The sequence below is a fragment of the Lagenorhynchus albirostris genome, chromosome 3, assembly GCF_949774975.1.
Source record: "Lagenorhynchus albirostris chromosome 3, mLagAlb1.1, whole genome shotgun sequence".
Lineage (NCBI taxonomy): Eukaryota > Metazoa > Chordata > Mammalia > Artiodactyla > Delphinidae > Lagenorhynchus > Lagenorhynchus albirostris.
In genome coordinates, this window is record NC_083097.1 from 73,278,578 (window position 1) to 73,295,536 (window position 16,959).

General features: G+C 36.7%; 1 protein-coding gene across 1 annotated transcript; it reads right to left on the minus strand.

Annotated features, from left to right (window-relative positions):
• Positions 1-11,316: 11,316 nt before the first annotated feature.
• LOC132518149 (protein tyrosine phosphatase type IVA 2-like) lies at positions 11,317-12,366 on the minus strand. Its single transcript, XM_060146157.1, has one exon. The coding sequence runs from the start codon at positions 11,976-11,978 to the stop codon at positions 11,529-11,531; it is 450 nt and encodes a 149-aa protein (XP_060002140.1). The 5' UTR covers positions 11,979-12,366; the 3' UTR covers positions 11,317-11,528.
• Positions 12,367-16,959: the final 4,593 nt, after the last annotated feature.

Below are 16,959 nucleotides of genomic sequence, written 5' to 3' on the forward strand. Positions count from 1 at the left end.
ATCACCAAAGTCCTCTGTTAACTAAGCAGTCAGGAATCCCGGTAATGTCAGAAGTCTGTATGGCTCGGTGATGATCCAGGCTGGGTAAATGTAAAAGAAATTTGGGGCTCTGGAGAGCTTGTGGCCACTGAAAGACTGAGCTGTATCGGGCCCTTCTGAGCCTGTTCTCTCCCTAAGAGCTGGCATATCCTAATAAAACAAGTTACTTCAGATTTAATTTCTATTTCAATAAGTGTTTTAAAGTTTTTACAGATATACTTAAATTTTTACTATTGTCTACATCTACATTATAAAAGTAATTTATACTCATAATGATGACACCCAAACAGCATGAAGTGTTGAATCAAAGCAATAGCACATTTGTTCTATAGTATCCGAGGCTGTAAAGTGTATTTTCATAAACAATATGGGGTGAAATTCAAAGGTTTGTTTAATTTAAAGGTTATATCTAGTTCAGCCAGAATGCCTCATATTTGACCTCTTTGGTTAACTGTGGTTTTGCTCTACAGCCTTGCTGAGAGCACAACCTTATGTTAGATGGACAGAGGGAATTATCGAGATTTATGGAAGGTACACGTGATAATGAAATATTTAAAATGCAAATGGAGGAAATGCTTTGCACTTCAATGTATTGAATGTGTTCAAGTCCACTTGGCATAAGGAAGCCAAGTAGGAAAGTATGTGTTTAAGGATGGCAAACTACCCAGTCACCTGGAACATCACATCACTTCCCTATGCAGAAGAGAAATTGAAAATGCCCTGAATAAAGGCAAGCAGAATGGTAATGTGCCAACCCAAACTATCAAAGAAAGAAATGGAGAAAATGTGGGGTTCTCAAATTTTATATCAAGACAATAATGTTTCACAATATATGTATACTTTTTTAAGTATAGAAAGAGATAATTCTAGCTGCTTGAAGAAACAAAGGGGCAAGTTGGAATGCAGTGACAGCTTTATAATACAATAATAGGATGCATGTCTTTGGAGTGGAATGGAGCAACTGAAAAGTTGGGTCAACATCATTAATTGTGATGAGTTAATCAGATTAGCCTTTTGACAAAATCTATTGGAGTTTGAAATCTTCTACTAAGAAGCACAGAAACTCCCATATTTCTCAAGGAAGCTTACTCACCTGAGGTGCAAGAAGACGACCTCCTATTAGGGAGTCGACTACCTGTCTTTTACAAGGTGAAGATCTGAGCCTCTAGGGGGAAGGTTTTTTTTTTTTTTTAATTGAAGTATAGTTGATTTACAATGTTGTGTTAATTTCTGCTATACAGCAAAGTGATTCAGTTATACATCTATATATATATGTAGACATTCTTTTAAAAATTCTTTTCCGTTATGGTTTATCACAAAATATTGAATATAGTTCCCTGTGCTATACAGTAGGACCTTGTTGTTTATCCATTCTATATATAATAGTTTACATCTGCTAACCTCAAACTCTCCCTCCATCCCTTGGCAACCACAAGTATGTTCTCTGTCTCTGTGAGTCTGTTTCTGTTTTGTAGATAGGTTCATTTGTGTCATATTTTAGATTCCACATATAAGTGATATCATATGGTATTTGTCTTTCTGACTTCACTTAGTATGATTATCTCTAAATCTATCCATGTTGCTGCAAATGGCATTATTTCATTCTTTTTTTAAATGGCTGAGTAGTATTCTATATATGTACCACATCTTCTTTATCCACTCCTCTGTCGATGGACATTTAGGTTGCTTCCATGTCCTGGCTATTGTAAATAGTGCTGCAATGAACACTGGGTACATGTATCTTTTTGAATTATAGTTTTGTCTGGATATATGCCCAGGAGTGGGATTGATGGATCATATGGCAACTCTATTTTTAGTTTTTGAGGAACCTCCGTACTGTTTTCCATAGTGGCTGCACCAGCTTACCTTCCCACCCACAGTGTAGGAGGGTCCTAGAGGAAAGCTCTTTTGCTCTGGTAGTCAGAACACCCAAGAAGCCCAGGTGTTGATGTGATACCTAGATGTACTACATCATCTAGGCTTTCTCAGAGGACCAACCTGACCAGCATTGGTACCCCATGCTTCCTGACTTCCATTTTGATTTTCTAGTTTATCACAATTCCATCTATCTGAGTTCTATCTAAGCCAATAAAATACCCCCAAATAAAATATGTTTTAGGTTCATTTGATTTTGCTGGGACATTCAGGTTTAATTCTTGGACTCTTAACTACCTTAAAAATGTCCTCCTGCCAGATATGCCATCCTGCTATCAGCTGTCCTTCTAACGAGTTTACATGTTCTGAAAACAATGAGAGATTTACTTATTGTATGCAAAGTTTCTATTGCATCTGTAAAAATCCCTATTTCTGTATATATATATTAAGTTCTATTTACCAAGAGTTATCAAATGATCTCTTTGTTCTCTTTAGGTGTAACAAATGAAAATGTTCTGTTTTATATGGGACAATGTTAGACCTACAGTAAGTGTCCTTCAAAAAAATGATATATTGAACAAATATTTATTGAATAAGTTAGGTACTACACATTAGCTACTCTGAATTAACTACTATGATACTAATAGCTTTCTTTCTTTTTTCCTTAATAGCTTAATTTTCCTGCCACATAGGTGACAATTTTTACCCCTGTTATATTTATTTATGTTAAAGCTCAGTCACTTTGGTAAAATAGGTATTTGTGTTGATTATTCCACATCAATTTATCCTTGGGTACAATGTACCATTTCAATCTGTATATTCAAGTGTTCTTTTATTTTGAAATGATTTCCCTAATTTATCAATTTAAATTTTTGGCCCACTGTTTTATTTCTCATCTTTGGTGTTACCAATATGAATAGTCAGAATCTCCCTGGCCTTTTAAAATTAATTAATTAATTATTTTTTGCGGTACGCGGGCCTCTCACTGTTGTGGCCTCGCCCGTTGCGGAGCACAGGCACCTGATGCGCAGGCTCAGTGGCCATGGCTCACGGGCCTAGCCGCTCCGTGGCATGTGGGATCCTTCCTGACCGGGGCACGAACCAGTGTCCCCTGCATTGGTAGGCGGATTCTCAACCACTGCGCCACCAGGGAAGCCCTAGAATCTAGTTTTATAACAAATAAGATGTCAGGGAAAATTATAGGTCTTACAATATGAAAGTAATGTCATTCATTTAAGAAATATTTTAAGAGAAAGAACCTTGAGAAAGAAGACCTGAGCTAATTAAATTTTCTTTTATGGCTTTTGTAGGAGACATTTTATTTTTTGTTGGTCTTTTGATCTTGATAACAATCCTTAGACTTTAATTCATGGATATATAAACATGAAAGGCATATTTGATACAACATTTGTCTGGTATTGATCTACATAGCTATCTGAATAAATCTTCAAAAATCTGTCATGGCAACAAGAATGCTGAGCATAAACTCCTTGACACATGTGACCTGCTCATGTTGGAATTGTTTGAAATGTCTCTTCAGTTTCAGCCCAATCCTGCCCAATGGAGCTTTCTTTATCACTTCTCACTTTCATCCTTCTGGATGTTTATATCTAATAACAGCACACTTGTTTACTTGTTTCGGTTAAAATTATTTTTACATTTTTTTTTCATATTTCAAAAGAGCAAATATCACTTTAATTTCCAAGTCAGATTATGGGGTAAAAAATGTCTGTGTTTTTTCAAGACATGAATTATGTTCACAGAAATAAAATATCATTAAAGATACACACTGAATTGTCTTCATATCTAAGCTGTGAATCCTTGAGAGTAGAGAATGTATATTTTGTTCACTCTGGTTTTCTTTTGCTTAGAAAATAGAGGATCAATAAATACTGGTTATGAATAAATATCATACTTACATTGTGAAAAATCAACCTAATTAATAGGGTGTCAAGATAATCTAAGTGAATTAGACGTTCTCAAATTCTCTCTCTCTGTTTTTAAAGAATGCTTATTTTATTCTAGTTATTAGAAAGTGGATATATGAAAATACAAATGAAGGAGCATGGAGTTGATCTGACCAAGTAACACTATAGCCTTTGCTCTTTTCTATTCTTCCATATGTCATTGCATGACTTTTTCCTTGTTTCTAAATTGAATGATTCCCTTTTGTTTAAATCCTGCTAAGCAACTAAGAGTCATGGAACATTTTGGTTCTTTTTCACTTGAGCACTGTTTGTGTTCATAAAATGCTTTCCAGGCTGACGTGTCTTTAGTGTTTTATGAATAATTAGTTGGTTATGGTTATAATTTGAGAAAGGGACAAGATCTTACATTTCAACACTACCTGGGGACTTTGAGATATTAAGATTTTGCTGTCTAGCATAATCTAAGCCTTATTAGGACCTTTTGTCAGTAATAATTACTGGGATTCCATTAGTCAACATATAAATAAAAGGAGAGGGTGACTGTAGACTCAGAGAACAAACTGATGTAAAATCAAGTTTGTGTATATTTTTGGTAGATCATGTTCTAAATTAGATGCTCCTTAGCTATCTCAACTGTATGGGCTAGTTAAACTCAAATCCAAACTCTAGGAAGTCAGGTGTCTCTATGGGTCAATTATACCCTTAAATCTTCCTTTCCCACCATATCAAGTCACCTTGCTACCATTAGTAAACTCTGCGTTTTCTTTGTCAATGTTGTTGATGATGAAAATCTGGTTTGTTTCTAACAAACCTCTATCAAGACTGACTGACTTCCTTGATGAAATACTTCCTGGATTAGTACATCCTTTGGGCTGAGATTCTATCACATTATCAAGCCTTTGCTTAAATGATGTTTGGGAATGCTATTTGTTTTATGCTCATTGTTATAACTACACTATGGAAACTTTCAAGACTGAGACAGAAATATAGACATTAGAGGAACTGAAAGAACAATTTATTTTCTGAGACATGCTCCCCAAAAGTGGCACTTGTTCAACCCTTTCTTCAAGAGGAAATGTTGAACTTATGGATGGTAACACATTATGAAAAGAAGCATTATAATGGTGGTGAAACACTAAATGATATTTTCAAATAATGCCTCTTTTAATGTACTTGTTCCCCAAGGATGAGGGAACAGCCATGGCCCTGTCTAGACCCTCCCCAAGCTTGCTCCATAAATGTAAGAACTCTTTTGTTTTTGCCCCAGGCACATGATAAATGCTTCTGTTATTCATAGGCTTGCACGTGTTTATATGCTGTCACATTGTCATGGGAAGGACAGAAATGGCATGTGAGATTTCCTGAGAATCTTAATTTTCCTATGAGAAATTAATCAAAGCTCTACTTAAGGTGAAAACCTGTAGATTACTACATAAATTCTAAATTGGCAAAATGTTATTTAGGAAAGTTCAGCATATCAGATGAACTGTATATTTCTTTGGAGCCTACTGGCTCCTATTAGCTAGCAGAAAAATGGCATATATAGAGAGATAAACTGTATCTTCTTAGAATTGTATATTTTTATTTTCAAGAATGTTCAGGAAAGATCAAAATTGGGAACTCTGTTTGTAACCATTCTTCTTTTATTCCTATGGCCTGGGAAAATGTGCCTATTTTGTCTTAACTCTAGATTAAAAATATATATAAATAAATCAGAAAAGAACCCAGGTTTTCCACTCCTCTTTGAAAAGCAGGACTTAATAAAATTTTATTCAGGGTTTGATTCTTTACACCAACACACAAGGTTAGATAATGTCCAAGAAGATTACTGCAAGTCAGTAGTCTTTTGCCACGTGTGTTTCATCATTGAGCTTTCACTCCATCCTTGACTGAAGGTCATGCTCTACTAGAAGCAGGACAGTGACACCAGTCAACTCCACGTCAGATCTGCTGCTTGAGGTTTGCAGGATATTCCAATAAAGGTCCTTCAGCTTCTGACAAACCACACTAAAATGGGCTCACCACTGGATTGATGTTTTTATGACTATACTGAAATTTTGGTAGGGTCTTTAAGCTATGCAATTAGTGAGATTCTTGAAATAAACTAGTCTGGATGGAAATGAATATTGGCGGTCATTCATTTTAAAAGAAATGAGCAGTTTGACTAAGTCTTACTGTGGTAGAAAATGACTTGCTTTTCACGCCATCAAAGGCAAAATTGCTGATCAATGGAGAAATGAAATTAGCTAGAAAAAAATCTCCTTTACTGATTGACACTGTTTATAAGAAGACATATTTGTGTTATGTCGCTGAACAAGACAGATATTTTGATCTGGCATCTTAAAATGGAGATGCATTTTCTTTTCATAATCAATTAGTTTTTTACGATTGGCATAAGTAGTTAAAAAAAGGAGATTAAAAATAAATCTATAAGGTACCCTTTCCTAAAAAATAATTTGTAAGTCATAACAAAATGTACCATTCATATCCTTCAAATTAATTATTTCATTGATAAAATAAGAGCTGCTTAAAGGCTTGATCAATGCAAATGTGGCATAATTATTGTGTCTGGGAAATTTTTTGTTTACTTAGAAAAAAGTAATATTTGAAAAATTCTCTTACTTATTGATTTTACTCTGGGATATTTGTGAAAATAAGTGCATTGATAGTTTATGGATGAAAGGAGTTTCTGCTTAAAATTTCAAGATCGTTTTACAACAGTTTTTTTTTTTCTTGCTATTGTTTCTCCATCTCCTACCCCTATCTTTGCTGCCAATTCCTGTGTCCCCTCCCCATTAGGAGTTTGTCAGCTTCGGAGAATTGTTTTGCTCCAGAGTCAGCATGTGGTGAGTTGATTATTGTAACATATCCAGAAAGAAGCTTACAAGAGGTATTATATGTGGGACACAAGGATACCTCTAAAGACTCTTTGAGAGATTGGCTGCATAATTTGTGAGCCCCTTGAAAAATGAAAATGCAGAATTTCTTGTTCACAAACTATTAAGAATTTCAAGATGGTGACAGCAGAGCATTAAACCAAGTGAGGGCCCTTTGTGACTGCACAGGTCATTGCCCATGAAGTTGGTCCTGGCTCCTTGTCCTGGGAGCCTCTTAACTCTTCTCTTCTGTTCAAGTCACTGAGGAACATCTATTCCCTCGTTTGTCATAGAATTTGAGCAGCTGTATTTCCTGTCCCTTCAGTAGTTGGGATCCTTATTTTTGTCTTTCTGTCAATTTTTGATTCATGTGCTGCCTAGAAACTGTCAACAGTATCTTTTTTGACAACTTATTGCAGTACATCTTCAATTTAACCACCTCTTTGGTTTTCTTCTTTTTTTCTGAAAGGAGCTTTTCTCCCATCCTGCCTTGTGTGATCTGGTTCCCACATCCTACTCTTTGTCTTCAATCCAACACTTTTATTGCCTTGGATTGTTAACTGTTCCAGGGGGCTCTAGGATGAGTCACATGTCTTCAGACTAGATGGCAGGACTAGAGAGCAGTGCCAGGGTTCCATTAGCTTCAGGGTCCTCTTTCCCTACTCTCAGGATTTAAGGAGCTCTAAAACCCAAATATGCATTTTTAATTTCTGGATGTGGTTTAGCTCTGAATTTATGACCTCATTTCTACCTTTGTGACCTGGACTAGACACTCATTTAGAAGGAGACTAAATTTCCCTTTCATCATCACCAGAAACTCTTAAGAAAACCCTAAGCTTTGGGCTTTTTGTTTGTTTGTTTTTCTCTCTCCTGGGCTCCACCCAGACTACTCTAGTTCTGTAGATCAGAAAATAATTCTCAAGGAGGAAGAGGAGGACAGCTCAACAGAAGAAAGAGGAAAAGGACATCTTAAAAGAGTAAATCTTAGTTCAACTCCTCAAGTACACAACCCAAACAAGTAAAGTCAAGGAACCAAAGGACACATCAAGGTTCTTTTCAGTATTATCCTTCCTAGCAGATATGTTTTCTCTTCCTGACAATAGTTCAAGGACCTGAGCCCAGGGGGCGAGTGAGATCATTCTATTTCCTCCAGCCCTTTGTGTTCCAAAAGTAGTTCTAAGCATCTAAAGCAACTTCTTAATCCCTCCCAGTAACCGGATAAGTTAAGGCAGGTAGCAATAATCACTTTCCATTAATAAGGCAGCTGAGGCTCAAGTGACTAAGTTGATTTTTCCAAGGGCACAAAATGAATTTGAAAAAATTTTTGAGAACTCAGAATTCTCAAATGCCCAATTAAAAAATCTTAAAAAAAAAATCTTGCCATATCTTGCTGCTGGCATCAAGATGTTTGCCACTAAAAAAAAAAGAAAAAGAAAAAGAAAAAGATACTCGTCACTGTTGATGTCTGTGTTAATCTGTCTAGATTACCGTCATCTGGGTCTCTAACATCATTTGCTATATTTTACTCCTTTCCTTACTCATCATTCCTAAACATGGTAATCTTTACTTTATATCCTTGTAATTTTTAAAAATGAATTTTTTCAACATTTGAGGTTAATTCTTTGATATTCATTTTATCAATAGTGGGGCAATATAGCAACTCATTACTACAATTTTAAGCTGAACCAATAACTAAAGTTTCCATATGTGGCTGGATGCCACATATGATCTCTCAGAGTTGCCCTTAATACTTCTTTGCCCTGAGCTTTTGTTTAGCATTAAATATCATCGTGCACTTAGATGGGGATCTGAAGATTGTACAGTTGCTTAGTTACTTGCTTTTTTCATTGCTTCCCATTTAAGCCAATGACTAAATGAACAATTAGGACTTGGGTTGTGTGAGAGATGTGTTTTATTTGGCATGGACCCTAATGATCAGATAATGAACTGCTTCATTCCTATCAAGAGGATATTCTAAAGGATGGTTTCATTTCTTAATGCTGACCCTCACTCTGAGAGGCAGACTGCTCTAATCATGATAGTTAATGACCAATAAGTGGCCATTTGTCACATTTTCATTCTTTATTCCAGGCCTCAGCCAACCTCTAACATAAAGAATTCAAACTATGATGAAATGCTTTAACAGGTAATGATGAGAGAGATGATGAGAATTTTTAGGGCAGTTCATGCTCCATATGTTCTCTGTAGTAATCAAGTTGAAAAATAGTAGTTTGGTTCCGAGGCACTACACAATTTGATTCACTGGACATTTATTGACTACCCTACATGTACCTCATAAGAGCAGAAAGAGAAATGAATATCAAGGCACAAATCTCTGCCTCTCATAATTCAATAGTAGGAAGTTAAGTTCTAATCAAAGTTTAAGTAAATTAGGTTAAGATATACTTGGTTACTAGATTTGTGTGCAGAAAATATAAATTCAGAGGAAATATCAGAAGTCTCTAGAAGCTATGAAGACCTTTAAATTGTGTCTTCTGTACCCTTGGCTTGTGCGTACTTGACTTTGAATATAAACATAACCCGACATTTGGAAAGTTCACAGTTAAATTGTGGAAGTTCATTAACTGCATGATTAAAGGTGATTAAAGGTGTTTAAATTTCCATAATCCATTTACAAGTTTTATCCATTTAAAATCTCTAAATTAGCAGTTTTCTCTGCTTCTATGATTCAGGTCATTGCACCTTAGTTGAGCTAAATGTTTAAGTGTTCCCTGTAAAGAAAGCAAACAAAATTTAAATATCTGCCGTAGGAATGTCAAAATAGGAAATTAACCAGTAGTCTGAATACAAAACTTCCGTTAGTCTTTTATTTCATCTTTCCCTCCTCATCACCATATATAATTATAACTGAAATAATAAAATTTTGTAAAATATTTCCTTTTAAAATAACTATGTATAAAACTTAGGTCACTTGGATTCCTTTGGCACATAGTATTATAAATAACAAAGGCACTAAAATAGGGTTATTTTCATTGTAAACTTTAGTTGGAAGATAAATCATAAGAAATAATGTAGAATATATGGTACATAATATCCAAGTGAAAAATGACATAACATTTTATTTTAAAATACTTATTAGAATATTTTCTCTAATAATTTATATTTTATGCTATTGATTAGCTAGAACAGTAGGATAAGCATAAGTGGAAATCAAAATTACATTGATAAAATGCAAAACATTATTGGTCACCAAATATTAATCTCTCTAAAAGGGGTTTTGGTAATAAGAGAGAATTAACAGTTTGTAACTTTTTTTTAAAAAAAGTAATTAAAGTTACGAAAGCATCAAGATAAAATTATTATTGACTGAACTTTAAGTTAACTTTTGTAATGCTGATAAGAACTTTTTGATTCTTTAAAGAAGTATTTATTTAGTGTCTATTGTGTGTGTCAAACTTTGTGGAAGGTACAAATATCTCTCCCAAGAATATTAAAATCTAGTTTCAGAAATGTCAACATAAGTAACTACGATAGTTGGTAGAACACCAAAGACCCATAATCGAGATGCAGAAAAAGTAATATGAATGTTGAAAGGTGGGAGTATCACTCCCAACTGGTGAGATGGGAGGTGAGTTGAATCGCCAAAGATTCCACAGATCAAGTGGCACTGCACCGAGATGGATCTTTTAGGGATAAGTCAGTAGTAATTCCCCTATAGGAATGAAGGGAGTAGTGACATTCTGCCTGACTGAGACATGGAGGAATTGAAGATCAGGAGCTGAAAAATTTTGGAAAATATGTGTGTGAGTTTATGTATGGAGAGCCTTGAGTGCCAAGTTGAAGAGAATCCTTTGATTCTATTCAGTGAATATATATCAAGCACTTTACTCTTTGTGTTGTGCTAAAATCTGTGGATATTTTAAAAAATCCAGTCAGCAGGGTCTTTCTCCTCAGGAAGTTCACTTTGTGCATTTTGTAGATGCCATAGATGTCCGGACTGGAGTAGGTTAGATGGATTATTGGATACTTTTGGTCAGAGGAGATCTGGGCTATGATTTGGAAGTAATAATTTGAAGGTGATATGTGAAATAAATCAGAATGGAGAAGACTTGGGCAGTACACCCTCAAATGTCAGCTGTCCCAATTTTATTCAGTTCTGAAAAGGACATCTCTTAAAAGAAGAAAATGAAAAATACCAAATTACGTTTGCAGGCTGGTGTGGAGGACAATTCTAAGTGGAATGAGGCTTATTTTCAAGAATCCCACGTTAATGTTCTAATTTCATGTAAGTGAAGGTACTTCTGACATGGAGTAGTCACTAGAATGATTTATTTCTTTAATCTGCACAACTGCATTTACTAATGAGGGCAGAGGCATGGTGGCAGACCCTGCAGGTACCAGTGTTCTGCCCTCGCAGGTGATCTTCTCAGCAGCCCAAGATCACAGCAAGAGAAAATAAGTGATATCAAGTTCTTGGGTGAGAGGGGAGAGAGTGTTGGAGGAGAGGAAGAAAGAGACTTTGTTGAAATTGAAGAATGGAATAAATTGGTAAAAAATTAATACAACAGTTTTAGAGCAAAGGAATATGGCATACTTTTTTTCCTTAAACATTTTATTCACGTTATAGAGGAATTTCTTTTTTGTTTCTTTTTTTCCAATCATTAGGAGAATGGTTGAGGAGTACTGAATCCATCACTACTTTGATGACACAGTTAAGATTCCAGATTCACATTTCCAGGTACCAAGAGTTCCCTCTAAATGCCACTATCAAGTCAGCCTTCTCATACATTTCTTTCTACTGAACGCAGCAATGCCCATTGGTATCTCTGAAGCATAATCACACCTTAGGTCAGTATTCCTCCAGGTAAAGCAGCTGTTTGGAACTGAATGCTCCCCTTCTTTTTTGTCTTAGAAACTGAACTGCATCTTCGTACTTCATTCCACATTCAATCAAAGCAAGTGCGACCAGCACAGGTGCCCTTCCCAGTCCTGCAACACAATGCACTGCAACACAACAACCTGGCTTTTCATGAAATTTGGTTTTTAGTAGGTTTAGCCAATCGTCAACTCTCTGATTAGGGGGTGGTGCTCCATCATCAAAAGGCCAATCTAGAACGTGGATTCCTTCTTTTTCAACTGGTGCTTTATCATATGTAGCATCACAAACTTGAACCAAAGTTGTCACTCCATACTTCTTAAATTCCTCTGTGAACTTGTTGAGGGTAGCATTGGTAGGGTTGTGGGTTATCAGAAAACGCATGTTCTCATAGGAGATCTCCACAGGGGCTGGACGGTTCATTATGGCAAATAAAAAGTGTGAGCATGCGTGTGTGAGTGTGATGGGGAAAATGAAAAAAAAAAGCAATAAATCTTGAAATGTTTCACAGCAGAAAACATTAAAAAGACCACTAAAATGCCTATTATTGATCAGTGTTTTCTCTATTCAACTTGTTTATTCTTTAAGAAGCTTCTCCCTTCAAGGTAAGCAGAAGTATTTAGAATCCACTTGAATCCAAATTCAATTTGGGCCTCAAAGTCTGCTGATGGATACCTTCGGACTCCAAAAAAATCCAACTACATACGAAACTTAAGCAGCCTTTACTACATTTAGGCACTAGTGAGACAAGTTAAAAGAGTAGGTCGCTTTCCACTTTTGTTTACTTGATGCTTAATTTTACTGGAGTCATTAAAAGGTATATGCTTGCAATAAAAAAAAAGCCAACTATTTCTGAGGCCAGTCTCTGTCCAGAGTGTTCAAGGCAATGTTAATTATGGCACATAGAACCTCCAAGCTCACTTGTCAGCGGAAACGCTGTGCTGAGCCTGGCAGAAGTCTGCCCTCACGCTCAGAATCGCCATAAATGTGCAACGTATATTACAACGAAAAACGCTGGCGAGCTGGGGACTGGGCATTGAAGTCCAGCGGCGGCGGGAGCGGTGACGGCGACGCCCCCCCTCCCCCCTCCAGCCTTGGCGCGCAGGAATATGGCATAATTTAATGCTAAATTATTGCTCTAAAATTCTGCTGCTGAATTATTAAACTAATATGACTTTTCTCCATATGCTAGGTAGAATTCTAGGATGTCCCCTAAGACTCCTACTCACTGAAGGGCATGTCCTGTATAGTTCCTTCTCCTTAAGGCTAGATGGAACTTCTGAGTATGAGGATGTCTCCCCCATGAGCAAATTAAATCGTAGTACAAAAGTGAAGGGATTTTTGCTGATGTGATTATGATTCCTCTAATTAGTTGACTTTGAGTCATTCAGAATTCTGAGTGAGCATGAACTAATCAGATGAGCTCTTTAAAAAAGGGTCTAGAAGTCAGAAATGCTCTCTGCTACTGGATTTGAAGAGTAAGTCACAGTGACTTATTCAACATTGAATTCTGCCAATGACCACATGGCTTGGAAGAGGATCCCAAGCCTCAGATGTGACCGTTGCTCTGGCTGACACCTTGTTTGCTGTCTTGTCAGATCCTGAGCAGAGGCCCAGCTAAGCAGAGTCCAGACTTTTGACCTACAGAAACTGTGAGATAACAAATGTTTTTGTTTTTTCTAAGTTGCTTAATTTGTGGTTATTTGTTAACACAGCAATAAAAATTTAACATACTCCTCATTAGATAGGTATTCTGAGGGCGCAGGAGAGTGGGGATAATATATATGGAAAATATGTTTACTAAAAATTGAATGAAAATCCATTGACAATTCTTAGTGGATTACTTAACCTAAAAATATTCAGGCTAGTAGATTTCTTTCCCCTACATCTGGCTCTTACTTCTAAGAGTTAGGTATAGTTTGGGACAGAGCAGTGCATCAAGCAGGGCATAAAATGGCCATGTGATACTGTGTCAGAGAAAAAAATATGCCCCTATTTATCTCACTTGATTATCACTGGGAAATTATCATTGGTTTGCTAAAGGGAGGAAATGGGCTTATTTTGGTTAGAACTAGACATGGATTTGTTGACCATCATTTAATTGTTAATTTAAAGCAAAACTACATGACTCATTCTATGTCTTTGTTTCTATCTGGAAAATATTAATATTTTCTTTATATTCACTGACGAATGTGATTAAGAACTGAATCAAGCATTGGTGTATCATAGAGACATAGAAATAATGGTCATAAGTTTTATGCAAGTGTAATATTTGTGGAGAGTTCTGCTCCCTTCCCTCCCAGCTTTCTTGTTTGATTCTTGGGATAATAGAAACTGATTCTTGAAAAGGATGAAGAAATTAACAAAAACACTGCAAGCAGAGTAAAGCTCCAGAGTTATATTAAGAAACAATTTAGGAAGGAAGGAAGAGAAAATAGGGTGGTTGTCTATAGGGTAGCACATGGAATTCGGTTATAAGAAGTGCTTCAATGCAGCAGTAGAAAGGTTTATTTGTCCATAAATGTGTCCTCAGCAGGATGAACTTGGAAAGGCTGCTTCCTTCACCCATTCCTTCTGAAGCCTGGATTTGAAGGCCAATGCCTCATTGTAACAGTAAGGAGTGGAAATCAGATAGTAACAGAATCTCTCAAAAACTGACTGAGAGGAGATAGAGGATCCCAAGAAGGGAGGGCAGAGGAGTAAGAAGGCGGGGAAAAAAAAAGAGGGAGCAATAGAGAAGACATACCCTAATGTCCTCTGATGAACATGTTTTGTATTGTCTACAGAAGAGGAAACAAAACAAAGTTTGGCATTATTTTCTGGACTCTGTGTATTTGATCTTAGAATTTTAGAACTCTTTGGTAATGAAGTGTATTTTTAATTCTTTCAGACATTAAGGGTGTAGCTATAAGGTTATACTTCTTTGTTCATTAGGATTATAAGTGTCTGGAGAATGTGTAAGTCAACAAACAGGATTTCAAGTAATTTTATTATTAAACTACAGAGTTTATATCTACATGCATGTATGTAGATATGAACAACATATAAATCTGCAGCATTTCCTAGCAAATTCTTATACATAATGCATATTATATCATATTAAACAAAATCATAAGAGTTCAGCAATAGTCTTCTGTATTCTAGTAATTATATGTTTGCCTTGCCCTCAAATCATCCTGAAATTGCCAGGGCCTAATCACCTCTGAGCTCATTATCTGGTCGGCTCATGGTAGACTACAACACACTGTCTTTGGGAGTTTTAAGGCGGAAGTTAATTCCTTCTTTTCTCATGTGAGGGAGTGGAATGATTCCTACACTATCCCTTCAGCTGCCTGGATGGATGTCTCCTTAAGCAAAAATGGAATCTGGAGGAAAGAAGTTGTGGAGAAAAGTGAAGGGGAAGACTTTACAGTAATCCCATGACCCCATAGTGAGAGGTTTTCTTTGTCCTCATCTACTATGTTCCTTACTGAATAATATCCAATTCAGTATTTTTCATCCTTATGGGGAATTAAAATTCACAAATCATTTTTACTGGGATTATGGCATTTTAGGGTACAAAGTATATACATGCACACTTTCATATTCAGTTAGCTTTATTCAGCTTAAAGTTTCTCATTCTCTTTATTGTTTTCCTACAACCACAAGTTGACTAGCTGTGACCTTTGGGTCATTCTAAATTTGGGGGATAACACAATTGTACTTCTCATCCTACCTAAGCAGAAGCACTAAAGGTATTTTTTTTAAACCATTTTTTCCCTATTGAAGTATAGTTGATTTACAATGTTGTGTTAGTTTCAGGTGTACAGCAAAATGATTCAGTTATACGTATACATATATCTATTCTTTACCAGATTCTTTTCCCATATAGGTTATTATTATAGCATTGAGTAGAGTTCCCTGTGCTGTACACTAAGTCCTTGTTGTTTATCTATTTTATACATAGCAGTGTGTATATGTTAATCACAAACTAATTTATCACCCCCACCACCTGCTAAAGGTATTTTTTTTTTTTTTTTTTTTTTTTTGCAGTATGCGGGCCTCTCACTGTTGTGGCCTCTCGCATTGCAGAGCACAGGCTCTGGACGCGCAGGCTCAGTAGCCATGGCTCACGCGCCCAGCCTCTCCGCGGCATGTGGGATCTTCCTGGACCGGGGCACGAACCCGTGTCCCCTGCATCGGCAGGCAGACTCTCAACCACTGCACCGCCAGGGAAGCCCTAAAGGTATTTTTTTACCACATAATTTGTCCTGAAAATGCAGAGTACTTTCTCTTTGGTCTCTATTATTTTATGACAAAAATATTATCCTTTAATTATCTGTATGTGAATTCATTTATGTATTTTGCAGAGAGATGTGAATGCAAATGGTTCTAATAGAGCCAGATCAGTGGTAACAAAGGCACTGAGTTCTTCAGGAAACTGAGGATTGAAAAGCTTGAAAGGCTGAGCTTGAAAGGCTGAAGGCTATCTGAGGCCTCTGGCCATAGAAAGTTTATCGTAACTTCTTGGCTCACCTGCGCCTTTAAAAATTCCTTTGTCCTCGGGCTTCCCTGGTGGCGCTGTGGTTAAGAGTCCGCCTGCCGATGCAGGGGAGGTGGGTTCTTCCCCCGGTCTGGGAAGATCCCACATGCCGCGGAGCGGCTGGGCCCGTGAGCCATGGCCGCTGGGCCTGTGCGTCCGGAGCCTGTGCTCTGCAACGGGAGAGGCCACAACAGTGAGAGGCCCGCGTAACGCAAAAAAAAAAAAAAAAAAAAAAAAAAAATTCCTTTGTCCTTTGTCTAAAGTGGTATCTAGTGTAGGGCCATGACTTGCACTAATCATCAACTCTTCCTTTAGAATCTTAACATGTAACTTCTTCTAAAGAAATTTGGTTCCCCATGCTCTCCATGGCTCTCTGTTCTCTGCTCAAACCCAATGTGTAAAAATCATGAGTTTCTAATCACAATCTATCAGGAAAGACAAGTTTTCCTTAGACATTTATCTTTCAAAAGGAACACCAGGATATGATATAAATACACCTGTTACTATTATTGTGTGGTTATTCAGACTCCTGTCAGCCTTGTAGTTTTATTTTTTAAAATACTGTATTTTTGAAGAGGGGAAAAAAAGCTCACCACACAATTAGTAGGACAGTATTAATCGGGATAAAGGGATTTTTGAACTGCGTGAAAGGCTCTCTTAAAGCTGATGTCCTTTTTTACAGTTCCATCACTGACTTAGTTGAAAATGTGGAAAGCAGGCTCATTAAAAACATGGATGATCAAAGCTTGAAGAGGGAATGGAGATATTTGAGGACAGAATTAGGATTTCAAGAAGATGAATGATGGCTAAAATAATCAAGTGGAAATATTATAAGGATATATGTAAATGCTGAACTTGAGCTCTAAAAGTCAACTGCACAAA